Raw genomic sequence first — 19,520 nt, forward strand, 5'->3', positions numbered from 1 at the left:
CTGTTGTTACCTGGCGTGGCACGGAGTTAGTGGGCTTTACGAAGTCCACGGGCCCTCCAGTGTATCTTCTCTGTGGAGCGCAGCTCTGCTCTCGAGGGGCTGGCGGCTGAAATCCACTCGTCCTGTGCCACCACCCGAGGGGCAGTGACGGAACGAGTTGACCGCACGGAGGACTCCGAACTCCGGTAGCCGGAGCCCCGGAAGGTCTCCTTCCCACCTGCTTTTCTAAACTGTCACGGGTATCGCACACCCAGAGATAGACCTCACGTGGACTTGGGGTCCTGTCCGCCGGGTAGCCTGCCTGTTACAGACTACCGCAGATGGAGCAAATCCACGGTCTCCGTGTTTCTATGGAGCGGGAGTCCACGCCGGAGTGTAGACCAGACTGTGTCCTCCGGAGGCTCAACCGGGAAGGGGTCTGCCCCGGGGTGGCTCGGGTTGCTGGCCGAGTCGCATCCCGGTACCTGGAGGGCTGAGGGCTCCACGTTCTTCCTGGCCTAGAGGCCGCCTGCGGTTTCCCGTCATTTGGCCTTTCCCGGCTTGGCGGTGCCCCTTCCAGCTGGCGAGGAGAGTCTAGGCTGAATTTATCAGCAAGACGGTCTCGTGTGATGTTACGCAAGCATGAGAGTGGTGTCCCGCCGCCTTTGCCGAACGCTGTTGGTGAGGAGCAAGCCACCGGCCCCGGTCACGCCCAGGGGAGGGGGTTGCGTGAAGGCGTGAACACCAGGCGGCAGGAGTCATGGGGAGACCACTGTCAGGCTGTCTGCTACTCTTTTGCCTTTTTTTCTTTTTTTTGTAGTTTTACGACCTGTATATGCACTGAGAAAAATCTCTTCTTTTTGAACCTTGTATAGATGGAATCTTACTGTCAGTATTCTTCTACAGCTCAGTTTTTTTTACCTAACATTGTGAGGTTGATCTAAGTCGACACCTGTTCCTGTACTTTGTTCATTGTTCGTTGCCGCATAGTATTCCATTGTGTAGACAAACGGTTTATGTTTCCATTTTCCAGTTACCGTGTATTTGGGCTGCGTTCATTTTTGGCTCATCTAAACAATGCTACCTTGAATATTTTTGTACAGATTTCCTTAGGCACATTTGCGAGAAGTTCTCGGTAATACACCCTTAGAGGGATCCTCTGGGTGACAGGATCTGTACATCTCCAGCTACCTGGTTAATTCCAGATCGTCCTCCAGAGGAGCGTCCCGTGTGTCACCAGCTCCATTTCCACACCATCCCCAAAATGTGCTGTTGTCAGGGTCTTAATTTTTGCCAGTCAGATGTAGATGACCTGGTCTGTTCAAGTGGTTTTAATTCACATTTTCTTCATTACCCTTTTAATATGTTTATTGGTCATTTGTGCCTTTTCCTGTGGAGATATCTTTGGGTCATTTGCATATTTTTCACTCGTGCTGGATATAATTTTAATACTGGTTTTTAGATGTTCTTTGTAGAAGCTGAATGCTAATTTCTTGTCAGTTCTAAGTTTTGCAGATTTCTTCTCCAGCTCGGGACTTGTCACACATTCTATTAGTACATTTTAATGTAAAGAAGTTCTTAGTTTTAACGTGGTGGAATTTACCAGTCTTTTCCATTATCAGTTTTGGTTTTTGTATCTTGTTCAAGAAAATTTAAATTATGACCACACGGAAGCCCAAATTTTTGCCTGTGTTTCCTTCTAAGGTTTATGTTTTGCCTTTCACGCTTAAATGTTTGGTTCAGTATTTATATATTCTATGAGGAAGGCATCCAGTTTTGTTTTTGTCCCCATACAAACACCAGTTGTCCTAATACGATTCATGAATGTCCATCTCGACCCACCACTCTGCCATCTGTCCTAAGTCGTGTTTCGTTTGCACCTTGGTCTGTTTCTGGACGAACAGACTTCATTTTTTCTGTTTGTGTGTCACCGTGTCTGTTGAGTGCTGACTTCACTTCTAAATGTTTTGATCTATCAAAGGCTGTGCCCTCTACCGTGTCTGTCTTTGTGAGTGCCTCGCTTATTGCTAACTCTTTACTCTTCCATATAAAGTTGATGGTCGGCTTGACAGGTTCCATGAAAAGCTCCTTTGAGAGACCGATTGCTTTAAATCAGTACATGTGTTTGGTACGAGTCAACAGTTTGTAATATAGAATCTATCTGTGAATCTATCAGGCATACCTACCTGTTTATTTAGGTTATTTTAAATGTTTTTCGTTAAAGTTTTACAATTTTATCCATAAAGATACCTAATCACTTTGTTAGACTTCTTCCCAGCTATCTTATATTTTGTTGCCGTTCTAAAAGTTACTGTTTAAAAAAATGTATTTTTTCTCTTGCTGACGTAGGGACAGCTAACTTTCGTATAATGATCTTGTGTCTAGCCACCTTGCTTACAGTGTCTTACTAATTATCATTTATCTGTAGCTGGTTCTAACTGGATGATTGTATTATCTATAGATATTTTTTTTTTGTCTTCCAATTTAATCCTTTTTAAAATTTCTTTCCCATTTGTCTTTAGAGCTATCCTGCAGACCTGTCATTGAATCAGAACATGTACGTTTAAACGTAGCATGCGCCCAAAAGGCCCACATTTTCATGGGGTTTCCAAGTTCACCCTAATGTAATAGCTTCTCCCTCCTCTGAGTGTCTGTGAATTTACTTGCCTGTAGTGCTTTTTTGTCACTCACTCTGTTTGTGATGTTAGTTATCTTTATATATGCTGTAACTTAACATTTTTTCTTTTCATAGACAGCAGTAGCACGGTGCCTTGGGCCTGTGGGTACCAAAGGTTAGTTGGTTGATTTAAAGGCCTTTAGGGTACTTGCATTTATATGGAGGTCGCTGAATGATACTGTCTTGAATACTGAATAATTCTTGATGAAACTTAAGATCAAATATGATATGAGGTGAGCACATAAATCTGTTATCCCTGCAGCATATCCCTGCGGTAACTTGCAATGTCTTCTCATCAGTGTCCCCAGTATTCACGGCCTTCCAGATTAACAGCATAGCATGTAATAGCCATGTTTGGCCATTTTCGTGGCATTTTATCACTGGCTGCTGTCCCGCTTGGTCATTTCCTTGTGTAACTCAGTACCAGCACCTGTTCTTTCTGAGTGCTTGCAGGGCATTATGATGAGATTAAAACAATTAAAACAATTTTTTTAATGTTTATTTTATTTTTGAGAGACAGAGACAGAGCACGAGCCAGGGAGGGGCAGAGAGAGAGGGAGACACAGAACCCGAAGCAGGCTCCAGGCTCTGAGCCGTCCGCACAGAGCCCGACGCGGGGCTCGAACTCACAGACCGCGAGACTGTGACTTGAGCCGAAGTCAGATGCTCAACCGACTGAGCCACCCAGGTGCCCTTAGATTAAAACAATTTTAAGTGATAAAAAGTGTGGAAGTAATAGCACAGTGGTACCAGGACTGGTGTGTGGCACGGTTCCCGTAAATACTGGCCAGGGGCTGTGGGGATTTTTGTGTTTTGGCTAATATGGCGGTACTAGGTCACAGAATTTATATTACTTAGTCGTAAAACCGATGACTGTGTCCCTTTCTTGACAGGTTTTAAATACTTGAGAAATTTAGATTTTTTCATAAAGCGTGGCATACTTTCTGTCACTTCAGATTTCCGGGCTTCAGGTTGACGTGACGTGACCGCACCATGTCCCCTGTGGATCAACATAACCTTATCGACACGAACTAACGTTTCTACTTGACGTCTCCTAACTTCTCTCCAATCGTTTCTCTTTGGCCAGGTGCCGTCAGGCTTCTCCACCCCACTGGACGACCTCCCCCCGGTCCCCCACATGGCGTGCTGCACTCTGGAAAACCTGTATCTCCTGATGGGGAGGGAGCTGGAAGGCCTAGTGGAGGTGCCTCCAGGAAACGTGCTAGGTAAGGCGGCGCTGCGGGCCCGTCGCGAGCCTCGAGCCTCGTCTACGCTCCATTCTGAGAGGTCGCCCCGCCCTACCTGCCGCACAGACTTGTGAAATTTTGAAGGAAATGGCTTTGATCTCTTTTTCACTTTGGTTATTTTTTTTTTCTGGCGACCTGAGCCTTTGAGTTTGTGCGTTTGAGCAGTTAGCATGTGGATCCGTAACTTGCTGTGGGTTCTGGAAGTTCTGTTCTTAAAAGTACTGCCTGAGTAATTGGCGAATGCCCTGTTTTAAGCTGGGGCTCCGTTTGGTTGGGAGCAAGAAGGGGGATTCCTGCTCACTTAAAAGTCAGTCTGGTTGAGGGAGGCACTTCTGGTTCTCAGTTATTGGAAACTATTCTGATGTAAAGTTCTATTTAACTCATTTCCTCTGTTCCAGTATTTTTTATCCATTAAATGTTGCTTTACTAATAGTAGTTATCAGGGCAGCTGGGTGGTTCAGTCGGTTAAGCATCTGACTCTTGATTATGGCTTGGGTCACGATCTCACGGTTTGTGAGATCAAACCCCGTGTCAGGCTCTATGCTGACAGCACGGAGCCTGCTTGGGATTCTCTTTCTGCCCTTCCCCCACTCATGCGCACGCGCTCTCTCTCTCTCTCTCTCTCTCTCTCCCTCCCTCCCTCCCTCCCTCTCACACACACATACACACACAAAATAAATAACCTTTAAAAAAAAAAGAGAGAGAGAGAAAGAGGGGTTCCTGGGGGCTCAGTCAGTTAAGCGTCTGACTCTTGATCTCGGCTCAAGTCATGATCTCCTGGTTCATGAGATTGAGCCCCACGTCGGGCTCTGCACTGACAGCACAGATCCTGCTTCGGATTCTCTCTCTCCCTCTCTGTCTCTGCCCTTCCCATGCACACGTGCACACGTGCTCACTCTCTCTCAAAAATAAAATAACTTAAAAAAGGGGCGCCTGGGTGGCGCAGTCGGTTGAGCGTCCGACTTCAGCCAGGCCACGATCTCGCGGTCCGGGAGTTCGAGCCCCGCGTCGGGCTCTGGGCTGATGGCTCAGAGCCTGGAGCCTGTTTCCGATTCTGTGTCTCCCTCTCTCTCTCTGCCCCTCCCCCGTTCATGCTCTGTCTCTCTCTGTCCCAAAAATAAATAAACGTTGAAAAAAAAAAACTTAAAAAAAAAAAAAAAACTAATAGCGTTTATCCGTTTATATCCATAAATACTGTTTGTCAACCCTGCAGTGTTTCTTATATACTTGGCTTCTGCTTCTGTGGGCAGAATTCACGTTTTGAGGTCCTTGGTGAACCCTGAAGTCTCGGATTGAGGGACTTTCCTCGGAGCATCACGGCACCTGAGTGTGTGAAATGCTCTATGTCATGTACTGCTGCTTTCTGAGCCCGTAGGGTGCTTGTCGGCCATAAAGCTGTGTACTGGGTGATTGCTCGGCTGGGAATTCTCTTTATGTTTTAGAGAAATGGTCTAGACTGCGGGTCCACAACAGCTAATGATTGATCTGGATTTTGTGAACTTGAGACCAAGAAACTTGCCTGAGCATTTTGCCACTCCTTCACAGAGACCCATTCTTCTCTTTATGCTTGAATTCTTTTCTTGTGGAGGGGCATGAAATTAGTGGAATTCCTAGCTTCTCATCGAGTGTTCCCCATTCTCTTCCAACCCTTTGGAAAATGCCAGCGGACCTTGACGGTTGGTATGTTTGTGAGCTGCCGTAGCCAGCAAAGTACCGTATCAGGAAGGACATGGGAAGAAGAATGAATAATACTCTGTCTTTGTTTCTTTTTTATTTTTTATTTTTTTCAACGTTTTTATTTATTTTTGGGACAGAGAGAGACAGAGCATGAACGGGGGAGGGGCAGAGAGAGAGAGGGAGACACAGAATCGGAAACAGGCTCCAGGCTCTGAGCCATCAGCCCAGAGCCCGACGCGGGGCTCCAACTCACGGACCGCGAGATCGTGACCTGGCTGAAGTCGGACGCTTAACCGACTGCGCCACCCAGGCGCCCCTCTGTCTTTGTTTATAAGCCTTCCTTGGGTGGCCGTGTTGCTCAAATTCAGCCCATTTTGTTTCTTCAGTGAAAGGTAAGGCGGAGGATCTTGGACCTAACGCTCAGGGCAAGAGAAGGGATTTGTAGAGCGAATGGTATTTGCCATGTCTCCTCCCGTTAAGGCCCGGCATTTGTAGTCTCTGCCTGGTCGAGGTTGGGAACTTGACGGGCAGTCATTCTCTCTTCTGGATTTCCATCTGCCGTCCGGGACTGAGGTTCTGCAGCTGATAAGGAGGGACGCCATCTCTCTCTCATCTGCTTCTCCAGGCAGCCCTCCCCTGCCATCTGCGGCAGGAGACCTACTGTGAGCTAGAACTTTCTTTCTCTTGGAGAAGAGACATGTGCCCCCTTCTCTTCTGATATTTCAGAATGATTGCGAGGTGATGGTGAAGGTGCGTAAACATTTGCTCACCAGATGTAGCGATCTGGAAATAACACAGACGGACGCACCACTTTGGGTCAAAACGCGTGGAGGGGGAAGCCGGATTAATTTTGCCGAAGAGCTAAGCTTGTGCGTAGCTGCAGGTAACCGAAACCCAAACGCACGCTTGTGACGAATTTCACTCACCAGGAAGCCTGAGCACAGACAGTCCGGGGCCGGGGTGACGGCTCTCCTGTGTCCTCAGCGAGCCAGGTTCCTTCTGTCGGCCTGTTTGCAATCCTAGATTGCGCCCCCAGGGAACCAAGGTGGCTCTGGCATCTCCAGGAATCACAGCCACGTTCCTGGCAGGAAGAGGACACTAGGGCCAAAGGCCTTCTCACAGCGCGGTTTTCATTGGGGAAGAGATGCCCGCTTAGTGACTTCTCTGTAGTCTCATTTTTTGTGGCTTTTGTCACGTGGCCGCCCCTAGCCGCAGTAGGTGCAAGGCGCTGGTATCTTACTCTGACAGCCTCCGCAGTTAAGACAAGGAGTTTGGCTTGTGAGTGGCTTTTGACCAGCCGGTCCACACGGCCGCCCGCTTTCCCCCACACTTGTCTAGCGCTGCCTGCGGCCCCTCTGTCAGGATTCTGTTTCTTTGCATTCAGGAGGGCCGTGCACCAGAAGGGTTATGAATGTGGCATTGAAGGAGCTGGAATCCAGCCAGCCACTCTGACTTGCCTTCTGAATGGAAACTAAAATAATTGTTTTCCTTTTATTAATCCAAATCTGACTGAGCCCCGTGCAGGACTAGAAAACACGAGGATACAAAAATTCTGGTCATGGTTTTGCTGGTTATTAGCCTTAGTTATATGGCCGCAGGCCAGTTGTATGACCTTTCTGGACTTGAGTTTCCCCAAATGATTTAGACCAGAGCAGTGATTGCTAACGTTTCGTGTGGTAAAAATAGACTAGCCACTTTAAATTTGTTTTAAGAAGACTACTTGTGGGTTCCCAGGACTTTTATTATATTTCTCGCATACTGTTACACTCACCATACATTCTAAACGCTAAGGACAGAATATTAAATAGCATAGTGTGGCGTACTTTCTTTGGTCTAGCTATAAAATATACACAGAATTACATTTTGTTTGTAAAATACGCACAACGTTGAAGTTTAAAATGGCCAATTATTATGGTAGGTTGACATTTCCGTAAGGACGGGGGGAGGTACAAATTCTTAGTACGTACGTATGTCATGAAAATCTAGAGTGGGTTATATCAGTTTTCCACTGATGAAAAAAAAGTCCAAACTACATTCTCTCTCAGGGCCCGGCTTTAACTTTTCAGGCTTGTGTTTCTTAGAGAAGAACCTTCAGATCATTAGGAATTAGGGTATCTCCCTCCCTGGTGCTCCTTTGGAAGAATACTGGTTACTTGGTTGGGTCAATAACCCATTTAAGTGGCCCCATCGGAACCTCTTGAACCTGGTTACCAGCCTTGGAGTCAGAGTGACCCTTGTCGGCAAAAGCCACTTGCTAATTGGTTACAAAACTGGAGCACTTGTCATAGGAGCAGCAGTTTCAGCAGCCACGTGTTTACTAAGGAACTTTCCAAAGCTGGGAGGAGGTTCAGGGAGGAACAGAGGAGCAGGCCTAGGCCTGCGACGGGTTGAGTGGGGAGAAGCCCTCTGCCAGGAATGGATAGGACAGCCCAGGGGAATGGGATCTGGGCCGCCAGCCCCGAGGCTGCTGGGCCGGGTCAGCTGAGCGCGCAGCGGGGGGTCAGCACCGGTGGGTTTGCTGTGTTAATTGGTTGTGTTTTTCTTTCATTTTTTTTTTAAATGTTTATTCATCTTTGAGAGACAGAGAGCATGAACAGGGAAGGGGTAGAGAGAGGGAGACACAGAATCTGACGCAGGCTCCAGGCTCTGAGCTGTCAGCAGAGAGCCCGACGCGGGGCTTGAAGCCACAGACCGCGAGATCATGACCTGAGCCGAAGTCGGACGCTCAACCGACTGAGCCACCCATGTGCCCTGATTTTTATTTTTTTAATGTTGATTTATTTTTGAGAGAGAGCACATGCAGGGGAGGGGCAGAGAGAGAGGGAGACACGGAATCCGAAGCAGGCTCCAGGCTCCGAGCTGTCAGCACAGAGCCCGATGCGGGGCTCAAACTCACGAACTGTGAGATCATGGCCTGAGCCGAAGTCGGACGCTCAACCGGCTGAGCCACCCGGGCGCCCCTGTTGGTTGACTGTTTAACTTAAAACAAGTTTGTCTTCTTGGGAGATTTCAAGTTAAAAAAAAAATAAGATGGGCAGCTGAATTTGGTGGAAGTAACATACACGTTCCGGTTACCTGTTGCTGCATAATGAAGCGGCCAAAGCCTGAGAGCTTAAAACGAAGTCGGCTGTTATTTTTTCACAGATCTGCAGTTTGGGCATGGCTTAGCGGACAGCTTGTCTGTCTTTGCCAAGGTGTCCGTGGGGCTGCCCCTGGCCTGGGCGCGAGCGTCCCTCACTGGCTGGGGGCTGGTGCGGGCTGGCTGGGACCTTGGCTGGGGCGTGGGACTGGGCCTGAACGCGTAGCCTCCCCCAGGGCTCCTGGCCTCCTCACAGCGTGGTTCTGGGCTCTGCAGAAGCTGTATCAGCGTTCGTGACCTAGCCTCACTGGCTTTGACCTCACTCCACACTGGAAGCGAGTCACCACGACTGGCCCATCTTCAGAGAGAGGAGACTGACTGGCAGACATGCCATAGAATTTGTGAACCTGTTTTAAAGTGACCGCACCACGAACCGCAGATAACTCCTTGTTGTCTTTCATATTTTAGCAGGCCCATGACAGGGCGCGTATCGCAAATTAAGATGTGGCGATGTTTATGGCGATCGGGGCAGGCCTATAAATTGCGTCTATTTTGCTCTTGTTAACTTAGAGAAAAGGTTGTAATTCCTACTTAATAAGAAAGTAACAGAGAATGATATGCCTTATGTCCATATGCTTTTCATCAGAAATGATACTGAGTAGGATTTATCAAATGCAGATGAAAATTTTTGTTGGAGAAGGAAATGAAAAGTCATATGGCATTTTTGCACAATTCAGGGTATATAGTCAAAGTCCAAAGGAAAGTTCCTTTATTGGCACTTGAAAAATGCAGATTTCACATTTGAACTCGGCTATAACTCACTTGGAGAACTTGCATTGACTGATAAGTGCGGAATAGATTTTGTGGTCTGGAAATAGTTGATTTAGAGTCTCAAATGATTTAATTCCAACCTGATGTCTAAAAAACTCAGATAGATGGGACCGCAGAGACCTCCCCATGTTTAACACACAATGGCCTTTTGTTCGGTCCCCTACCAAGAAAGTCTCTGAAAATAAATGTTTGCTACAGGCTCCTATTAAAATGTGAGGGGAAATTGAATTAGGATTCCAAATCTTTAGCCTTGTCTTCTACACTTTCAGATCTCTTCCATATGGCTAAATCTTTAAAATTTCAAGGCCATGTTCTAAGAGGAAATGTGATATTCCTCCTGTCACAACAGGAGGAAAAGAATATTAATTAGCTTTTTTTCTGAACTGACTTTAGTTCTTCATGGTTCGTCGCTGGGTGATAGGAAGTCAGTGAAAAGTGAAAGCTGAACGAAGGGTGTGCGTGTCTGTCCGTCTGCCTCTGAGTCTGTCCGTCTGTAGTCAAGTGGAGCAGTTGAGGAGCCAGATCCTTCCAAGGGCACTACACGCAGATTTGATGTTGTTATTTCAAAGGAAATCTCAACACTCTGTGACTCTTAAGTCTTTGTGGTATTTTTTGTGATACATTAAATTCACTTACTAGTGAATTTCTTTTAAATACACCTTGTTATCAACATTGCTTCACTTGGAAAGAGTCTGTTTTAATCAGTAAATGACCGGAGCCTTACTTAGTGTTAAAAGTTTCAGCTGGTTTTCCTAATTTTCCTTTTACAGATGATAGCGATTTTATTGTTTCCTTATCATGTGTCTTGTTTCTTATTTTTATATCTGCCTGTAAAAATATGATAGGTAACAATGACCGCTGCTGTACTCTGATATTCTGTCTGGTTCTTCCCTAACTTTAATGAAAGTACCCATTTTAGTCTCAGGTTTTGCTGGTACCCATTGATTCATGTCTCTTACTTACCATGCCATCAAGTATGCTTTTCTTTTCCAACCGAGAATAGATACTAAATTTTATGGGTGTGTTCTCAGCAGCTTTTCTAGTCGCCGTAATTGATGTCGTGGATCATATTTAATTATTTCCTGATTATTCTTCATTGTGCTTGCATTCCTGGGGGGGGGGGGGGGAAGAAAAGCAGCCCCTGATCATTGCACGTTCTTGTCACACACCGTTCTGTTCGGCTAACTAGCATTTCGTCCAGATTTTTCTTGGACGGTAAGTAAGTTTGGCTCTTATTTTCTTGGTATTTCCAAAGCAGGAAACTTCATCTCTTACCCCCTCTAGAGCTGCTCCGTGTGATGGCAGTCAGTAGCCTTATGTGCTTTTTAAAATTTAAATAGGTTGGGGGCGCCTGGGTGGCGCAGTCGGTTAAGCGTCCGACTTCAGCCAGGTCACGATCTCGCGGTCCGTGAGTTCGAGCCCCGCGTCGGGCTCTGGGCTGATGGCTCAGAGCCTGGAGCCTGTTTCCGATTCTGTGTCTCCCTCTCTCTCTGCCCCTCCCCCGTTCATGCTCTGTCTCTCTCTGTCCCAAAAATAAATAAACGTTGAAAAAAAAAATTAAAAAAAAAAAATTTAAATAGGTTGGGCTCAAGTAACATTAAAGGTTCCCTCCATCAGATGCACTAGAAACCACGCATCCCTCCTGGCTACCGAACTGGATGTTGTTGTTCTAGGGAAATGTCTGTAGAAGGTGAGAATTATCTTTCGTTTGAAGGTTTGGAAGTAGTTCACATGTAAAATCATCTGGACTCGGTACCTAAAATGTTTGATTCTTTGAGTCTGGTCTGTTGTCTTTCTCCTGACCCGTTCTGTGTGTGCGTTCTCTTTATTTCTTTATTATGTAAGTTTGTCTTTGTATTTTGATGTTTGAGCTCATATGTGAATTCTAAGGGTTATGTTTTAAGTTCTCTGTAGAGGTCGTTTTCAGTATCGTGTAGGCCAAAATATACTAGGTCCATTTGAAATATGCAGATGATGAATGAGCGTTCTCTGCTAGGAGAGGGAATAACCACCAGGCTCTTAATATCCACATATGAACGTTCGTTTCTTAAAATTGTGGTAACAAACATAATGTAACATTTATCATCTTAACCACTGTTACGTGTGCGGTTGAATCGTGTATTTTTGATGTAAAATTAATCACGCTTTCTGTTTAAAACCTGTACGTATATCTTTCAGAGATGATCTTCTCTCATATTCATAGCTTCTTGTGTCAGTATGTTTGCTGTAACTCCCAGGACAGGGATGCACGGGGGTGCAGTAGTGGTGTCTCATTCCTGACGGTGTAGGAGGCCTCAGGTACATTATGCTGTGTTTCCACGGGATTTCATCTGCACAGTCTTTATAATGATACAGTGACTGCCATCACTGTTTCTGTTTACTAGAGTAACTTTTTAAATGTGGGGGTGCCCAGATGGCTGCTCTGTTTGGTGGCTGCCTTCAGCTCGGTCATGACCTCACGGTTAGTGAGTTTGAGCCCCGCATCAGGCTCCCTGCTATCAGTGCAGAGCCTACTTTGGATCCTGTCCACCCCCCCCCAACCGCCCCTCTGCGTGCTCACGCTCTCTCTCTTTCTCAAAAATAATCATTAAAAGATTTTTTTTAATGTACATAGATGTTGACATTTATCAAATGGTCTTTTCTACACCTTTCAGGTGATGTTTTCTCTTTCTTGAGCCACTGACGCCATGAATCACAGTAGTAACACATTTCTTACTATCAAATGAGTCACGTATTCCTGGAATAAGCTATTTGTTGAATGTATTTCAATACGTTAATAAAGCAATGAATTCAATTTGTTGCTGGTTTTTTTCTGTGTAACGTGTTTATGTTTGTAAGTTGGGCTGACCCATATTTTTTATTTATTTATTTTTAATCTTTACTTTTGAGAGAGAGAGAGACAGAGTGTGAACAGGGGAGGGGCAGAGAGAGAGGGAGACACAGAATCTGAAGCAGGCTCCAGGCTCCGAGCGGTCAGCACAGAGCCCAACGCAGGGCTCGAGCTCACCAACTGTGAGATATGACCTGAACTGAAGTCGGATGCTCAACCGACTGAGCCACCCAGGCACCCCTGGCTGACCTGTATTCTTATACATTCTTATATATATTCTTGTATAAGAATATTATGTATATTCTTATACATTCTTATATATTCTTATATATATATACACACACACACACACACACAATATATGTGTGTGTATATATATACACACACATATATTATATATATATGTATTTATTTATTTTAAGTTTATGGAGTTTACATAAGAGCATCATACGAGCTGCATGAGGCAAATTACAAATGAGGGATAGTTTTCACTGCGTTTTATTTTATGGAATAGTTTAAATGGCACAAGGATTTTCTGGTCCTCAAACAGTTTTGACGGTAACACCCGTGAAACCACCTACACCTGGTTGGTCGTCAGTGTACAGATTTGATAATTTTATCAGTTGTTATTCTCCCTTTCAGGTTCTTTTTACCGTTCCTTGTGCTGGCTTTTGTACTTCATGCTCTCGTATTATTTCAGATTGATTATTTAGTTCATTTGCATGGATACTGGCATTAATATTGATTATAATGATGACATCCCGAGTTAGCATCTGTTAGTGCTTACCACGTGCCAGAACCTCCTGTGTCTTCAGGGCTGAGTATCTGATTTCCTCAGGGCCAAGGGCAGTAGATACATTTTATGGTGGGGAAAACTGAAGTTCACAAAGGTCACGTAATAATATACATAGAAAGCTGGGATTTTGTCTGCCTCCGTATCTGTAGTTATCTAACCTTCTTTGTTTCTATATTGATTTTTGTTTCCCTTTCCTTTGATCAGTCTTATTGGGTTGTTTGTTATATTGTATTTTTACTTCTATTCTTAATTCCTCATCTATTATAGGTTTATTTTTATTTTTTTAAGTTTATTTATTTATTTTTGAGAGAGAGACAGAGAGCGAGCAGGGGAGGGACAGAGAGAGGGGGAGAGAGAATCCCAAGCAGACCGCACTGTGAGCACAGAGCTCAATGTGGGGCTCAAACTCACCAACCGTGAGATCATGACCTGAGTCGAAACCAGTAGTCAGACACTTAACCAACCGCCTGAGCCACCCAGGTGCACCTGTTTTTTTTTCCTCAAATGTTTTTATTTATCTTTGAGAGAGAGAGCAGGGGAGGGGCAGAGAGAGAGGGAGGCAGGGGATCCGAAGCGGGCTCTGTGCTGACAGTAGAGAGCCCGACCCGGGGCTCAAACTCACCAACCGTGAGATCATGACCTGAGCCTAAGTTGGACGCTTAACCCGCTGAACCACCCAGGCGCCCCTGTTACAGTTTTTAATACATTAATGTAGCACCTTTATGAAGCCTTACCTCCTATTTATCACTAATTCTCTCGTTTTATTACTATTTTTGAGAAGATTTGGTTCATGTTTTTCCTCCTCTTCAAATGAATGTGTTCATGGCCTGAATCTTAGTATAACCTTGGCTAGATTTCTTCAGTTTTATACATTGTTCTCTTTATCACTGCATTTGTCTGCGTGCCTCCCGGCCTGTGGCCATAGCTGCACTTTACAAATGGAACCAGCTGTGGGTCCCTTCTGCTCCCAAAGCACCGGGCTGTGCGGTGGCTGGAATCCCCTTGTCTGTGACCTCAGGTGAATTGTTGGCATATGGTTTGGCAAAATGCTTGTTCCCCGGGTTAAGGGGTGTCCGCTGATCCTTTTTTCATGGACCGAAGCAGTTGGCTGTAACTGTAACTTCTTTTGAACACATAGGTTATCACAGGTTTATAACCTAAGGATTGTCTGTCAATAAGGTCATTGCCTTTCTAGACATTATTTGAGAGCAAAGGATTATTTGATGGAAATTTCCTTCCCCACCGTCTCGAAGTAGTACATTCTTCTTTTACTCTTAGGTGGCACCTACCAGGTGGAGAGCAGATCTGACCTCTTTTCTTGGTATTTTTCCACGCGTGACGGAATGGGCAAATGACGTGACTTTTGTAAATGGTTTAACGAAGGTTGGGAAGATGTCCTTGTTGATTGGTGTAATAGTCTTCTCGTTGACCAAGCGAGGTTTGGTTTTTTCCCCAGCGGACAGACAATGGGCCAGTTGCCAGAAGGCTCAAAAAACACGCTCTCGTGCCCCTCTGTTGACTGCGTGACTCCAAGGTGCGGCGAGCCCGCTTGCAGGCAGGCGTGTGTATCAGAGAAGCTTTCACGTCGGCTCCAAACGAGGAGACGTGGACAGGCGTGTACTGTTTAGGAGAGCAAAGACAAACAAACCAAAATGGCAACACCGTGAATGTCCGCGGATGGAAGGGTGAGGAAGTAAAATGTGGTACGGTCACGAGGAAACAAATACCATCCCAAGTGAGAGTGAATGACGCTGGGCACCGGCTGGAGTCAGTCTCACGGATACGGCGCATTTGAAAAGCAAGTTGCCGAGCGTTTATGTGGAGGTTAAAAACCTGTAAATAGCAACAGATACATGCATAACAAATGATACACGGAAAGGCAAACCGCAAATTCAAGGCAGTAGCTCCCTGGAGAGAGGGTTTGGTTGAGGAAGGGGGCGCACAAAGACGGGAAATGTCCTTGTTCTTCCCGTGACTCGTAGGCTTGTGTTGCCTGTTCTGATTCGCCTTCTGAGTTTTTCACACCTTGAGTGTCATCAGCTTTACTTTTTTAGGTTAGGAAGGAAGGCAGTGTTAATATCTTTACTTGACATCATTGGTGCCGCCTTGGAGAATTTGTCCCCGCGGGTTGAGCTGAGAGGTGGCCTGGAGTCAGGATGCTTCGGGTCACGCTGCAGCTGAGCGGCGTTTACTTTGTAGTCTTAGGCGAGGCGCTTACCCGCTCTGATCCTGCGTCCTACCTTGCAGATGACGATAACGGAAGGCTGTGGGGTGGCGACCCTTCTTTTGTTTCTAAAAACAGCAAACGGCAAAATGTTAAGCAAGGAGCTTATTGCTGTTAATTTCCATGGGAAATGTCGTTAGTTGACTGCCAGAAGTCACACATGTAAAGACCATAAATCACAAGTGAAGCCCTTAAATATGAAGATTAAAGAACACTTTTCCAATTGAATGTGGCATCTGTTTGAGTGCACTTCCTTTTCTCTAAGGAAAGATGTCCAGGTAGGCCGTCGTAAGCATTTTGATGCTTCCCTCGTTCTGGGGAAGCCCACCTGAAGAATGTTCCAGCGGTCCGTGTAGAAGTCAGAGGCCCTGGCTGTTTCTGAAACTATTTCTTGGCTCCCACTCTTCTTCCTAGGTATTCAGTTACAGAGAATCAAAACTTCTGTCAGCTTCTTCAGGAGAAAACACAGGCTGGCACAGATGACAGGAAGCAAGACGAAGGCACTATCCTTGCGACTCCTGATTGTCCACATTGCCTTCGGACCCCCGCTCCAAACTTGGCATCGGAGCCGGACTCCAGAAGTAGGCTTCTGGGAGAAGGAGGAGTGGCTGACGGGCAGAAGGCTGTGGCTTGCGCCTTGAGGGAGGTGGAGACTTTTCTACCGAGAGGCAGGTGCGCAAGCTTGAACACAGGGTGCGGAAGGAACAGATTCTTCCGTGAGCGACCAGGCCATGTGCCCGGACAGCAAGGCCTTGAGCTGTTGAGGGTGGATTCAGAGTTAAGGTGTGAAATATTTTTTTTTTTTTTTTTTTGCGCAAGACGTTATTAACTATAAACACGGGCATATATTCTTCTAAAGTACTATTCTGAAAAAACCGGGATTCACAACACAGATATAAAGCACACCACAGGAACTGCAGTATAGTTTGTTTCCTGAAAAGGAAGTGCGTTAGGTTTTTAAGCTGTTAATTGCAAGGGAAATCCTTGGTCAGATGTCTGTAATTAGCAGCAGGAGCTGCGAGTACACGGGTTCTGCCTGGAATAAAATAGACTGTGGCCCGCTTCCAGTTTTGTAGCCGGCGAGGAGAGTCACCGCACCTTCAGCAGGGCGTGAAGCCCCTCCGTCCTGGGCAGGTGGGCACCCAGCTCATTCCATCCTGAGACTTCACACAAGCTGATGTGGGGAGGGAGTCCCTTAAGGGGAAGACATCTCTTTAGAATAGTGGACACCTTTTCTTTCCAGTGTAAATATTCTGGAATTTTGTAGCTGAGAGCGAAATCCTTTCCTTGGTCCGAACATTCCTCCTTAAAGGGTATTGGGGTAGTAGCGTTTCGTTTCAATGTGATAGGATTTTTCAGGACCCTGGAGCCACGTCGTCACTTGGCAATCCTTTGTCCCTCCTGCAGTGCGCTGAGTCGAGCTGCGTTTTGCTCCCCTCGGTGCGACCAGGCGTTCTGGGAGGCTCACAGGTGCATCCTAGGCTGGAAAGCACAGGATGTTAGGGAAACAGAGACGTTCTGAGCGTCCGCTCTTTTTTCTGCCTCGGTCCAGTCGAGAGAAGAGCACCGTTCTGCGCTTTGTGAGGCCGCTGTTGGCCCCGGGAGCCATTTGAAGCCCCTTTCCTGTCTCCCGAGCTGAGGGTGCCCCCACCCCCCCACTCCAGCCCCAGGCAGGCAGAACCCAGGAGCTCGTTGTCCAGAGAGCTGCTCTGTCCCCAGTTTGCGCGCCGTTCTCAGAGCTGTGGCCGACGGAGACCCAAGGCCCACTGGTACTTTCCTGTTCTCTCCCCTTTTTAGTCCTCGTGGTCTCCTCCAGATACTTTGTTCTGTTTCTTACTCTGCTCTTATGTTATATAAACCCCATGTGCTCATGTAAGTTCTTCTAGGCACGGACTGGCTTACCCGTAAGCTCCTCAGCCTTACTTTTGTTCCCAGAGGCAAGGCTCTTGGGTCAGCACTTTTATCGTTCAGTTTCCTCCGATGCTGTGATCTCTTATCGGGCTCTGTTTGCGGTTCTGATATATTGTCAGTCTGTAGTGTTTGGTTTTCATGGTTTCAGTAGTTTGTTTTTTAATCTCACTTTATCACTATTTATTCCAGTGGGTTTTTGGCTATCCTTGGACATTTATTTATTCTTCCTTGTGAACTTCAGATCATTTTATTACATTCCAGTACATTAAGTATTTATAGTATGATGTTTTATTTACAGAGGTAAATCACGATCACCTTTCTTTTACTGTAAATAAAGCTCAGTAATATAGAAGACCTCGGCAGTGTGATGTCTTGTAAACATGCATCCGTACGTACACGTGCTCCCGTGAAAGGAAATAACGTTGTGCGAATCTGTAAGTACATTTGGGGAGAATTGGCATCTGTATCCCGTGGAGCCATTTCTCATGACGGGGAGCTCAGGAGGGGGGCGTGACTCACACCCAGCACGACATTGTACCGGCCTCCTAACTTGATTACCACATCACGGAAACAATGAAAATTGTACCGGTGCTGATGTCTTCGGGGAAGAAGCCCTTTCCATTTTTATACAGGGTCTGAGCTGTGGGCCCCAGGCCTGCCTGTGTGCCCCTGAGCCAGCCGGCAGCTGCCAGAATGACTTCTTCTGCCGCAGGGTCTTACCTGAAACGGGTTCCTGGATATTGGGGAGGTCCAGGGTCTCTTATTTTTAACTTCTGGAGAGAGCAGCTTCTCTCTTGGTGGCATAAATTAATTCTGGCAGGCCTGGGTGACCTGTAATCTAGTTCTGGTTTTCAAAGTTTGGATTTGGATTGGACCAAGCATTTGGATGAGATCTTTCTCTGAGCTGACATAGATTTTCCGTACTTTTTCCCTTTCTTCGGGCATTTGAGATTTGAGGGTGGGGGGATTTGGGGAAAGGAGGAGGGGACATCAGTGTGTCTGATGAGCCTCTCTCAGGATCCAAAGTCTCTTAAAAGAAAAATGAGACCTAATTTTTTTTTTAGCAGGTAGTGAGCTGTTGTTTGCTTTAAAAAGACAAACTTTTGTTTGCTTAGTTTATAGACGAATTACTATCTTACATTCATGTATTTTGTGTGTATTATGTATTTGGCTCTGTCCTAGGTTGGGTTTTTCATGCTGGGTGCTTAAATTTAGTCTTCCCAATTATTTACAGATCTTTCACAGATTTGATCCCAAACCAGCCAGTAAGGCAACCTGTGTGTTACGTGAGAGACAACCCTGGTTGGCCGATGGAGACCTCCGGCCAGTCGGCCACTTTGGTGGAAGTCAGGTTGTGTCCGTATGAAGTCAGGTTGTGTCGGGTGATGTCTTATGGCCTTTCCTTCTCTCTTGGTTGGCTTTCCAAGAACCCTCCTACACCTGCCTGGGTTCTCTGACGTCTCTTAGTGGCTCTGCTGTTCTCAGCAGCCTCCCTGCCCTCCTCTCTCTCTGCATTGCTCTAGGTGACATTCAGAAAGCCAGGGTCCAGAGGCCATTTGGCAGTCAGGATAGGAATTTCCCCCCCTAGAGACACTTCTCACCACCAGGAGCTTTAGAAGAGCCGTCGTCACCCTGATTGGATGCATGGGGACCAGGCTGCACGTGGCTGTGCCCAGGAGAGGTCCAGGATGCTCTCTAGGACTTGAGCCATCTCAGAAGCTCTGGCACTTTCTCTGATCCTTATTCACACCAGCCTTGATTTCTGGGCAGGGGCTGCATGGGGCACGTCTGCTCTCAGAAGCCATCCGTCCCCCTGGGATGGTGGACGTGGTTCCAGCTCTTAGCGGGCTGCAGCTACTCCGAGATGAGCACAAGGGGGCGGCCTTTTCCACCGGTTCTCCGAGTATCAGAGGAGAGAGGAACAAAGGCAGGCGACTGTGAACGCCTGCAGGAGCCCTGCCCTGCCCGAGCCGCGTGTGAAACTTGGAACCGTGAACCGTGTGTACGAAGAGTGCTGAGCTGTCTGGTGAGGGGACTGAAGCTCGTTGACCCAGCCGGGGTTCCGGCGTGGCTGCTGTGAACCACACCCTCTTGCCCAGCCCAGGGCCCTGCACGTGGCACGAGGGCACTTTGGACAACTGCAGGTTTACAGGTGTCTGTCACCAAAGCAGGAAACTCAGCCGTGGTTTCCGCTTGGTGTTCGAGCCTGAAACAATCTTATAGCTGCCATTTAAATTTATTTTGGTCCTTCCTCCTTCTCTCCCTTCCT

At 46.6% G+C, this 19,520-nt stretch overlaps 1 protein-coding gene across 2 annotated transcripts in view; it reads left to right on the forward strand.

Moving 5' to 3' along the window:
* EFL1 (elongation factor like GTPase 1) overlaps nt 1-19,520 on the forward strand; it is a 124,847-nt gene that overhangs the window by 43,668 nt on the left and 61,659 nt on the right. For both annotated transcript variants that reach the window (XM_047846705.1, XM_047846706.1), the window contains exon 15: nt 3,744-3,882. In XM_047846705.1, the coding sequence (XP_047702661.1) occupies nt 3,744-3,882 (139 nt within the window). The remainder of the gene's footprint in view (nt 1-3,743; nt 3,883-19,520) is intronic.

Source organism: Prionailurus viverrinus, unplaced genomic scaffold (assembly GCF_022837055.1).
Source record: "Prionailurus viverrinus isolate Anna unplaced genomic scaffold, UM_Priviv_1.0 scaffold_40, whole genome shotgun sequence".
NCBI lineage: Eukaryota > Metazoa > Chordata > Mammalia > Carnivora > Felidae > Prionailurus > Prionailurus viverrinus.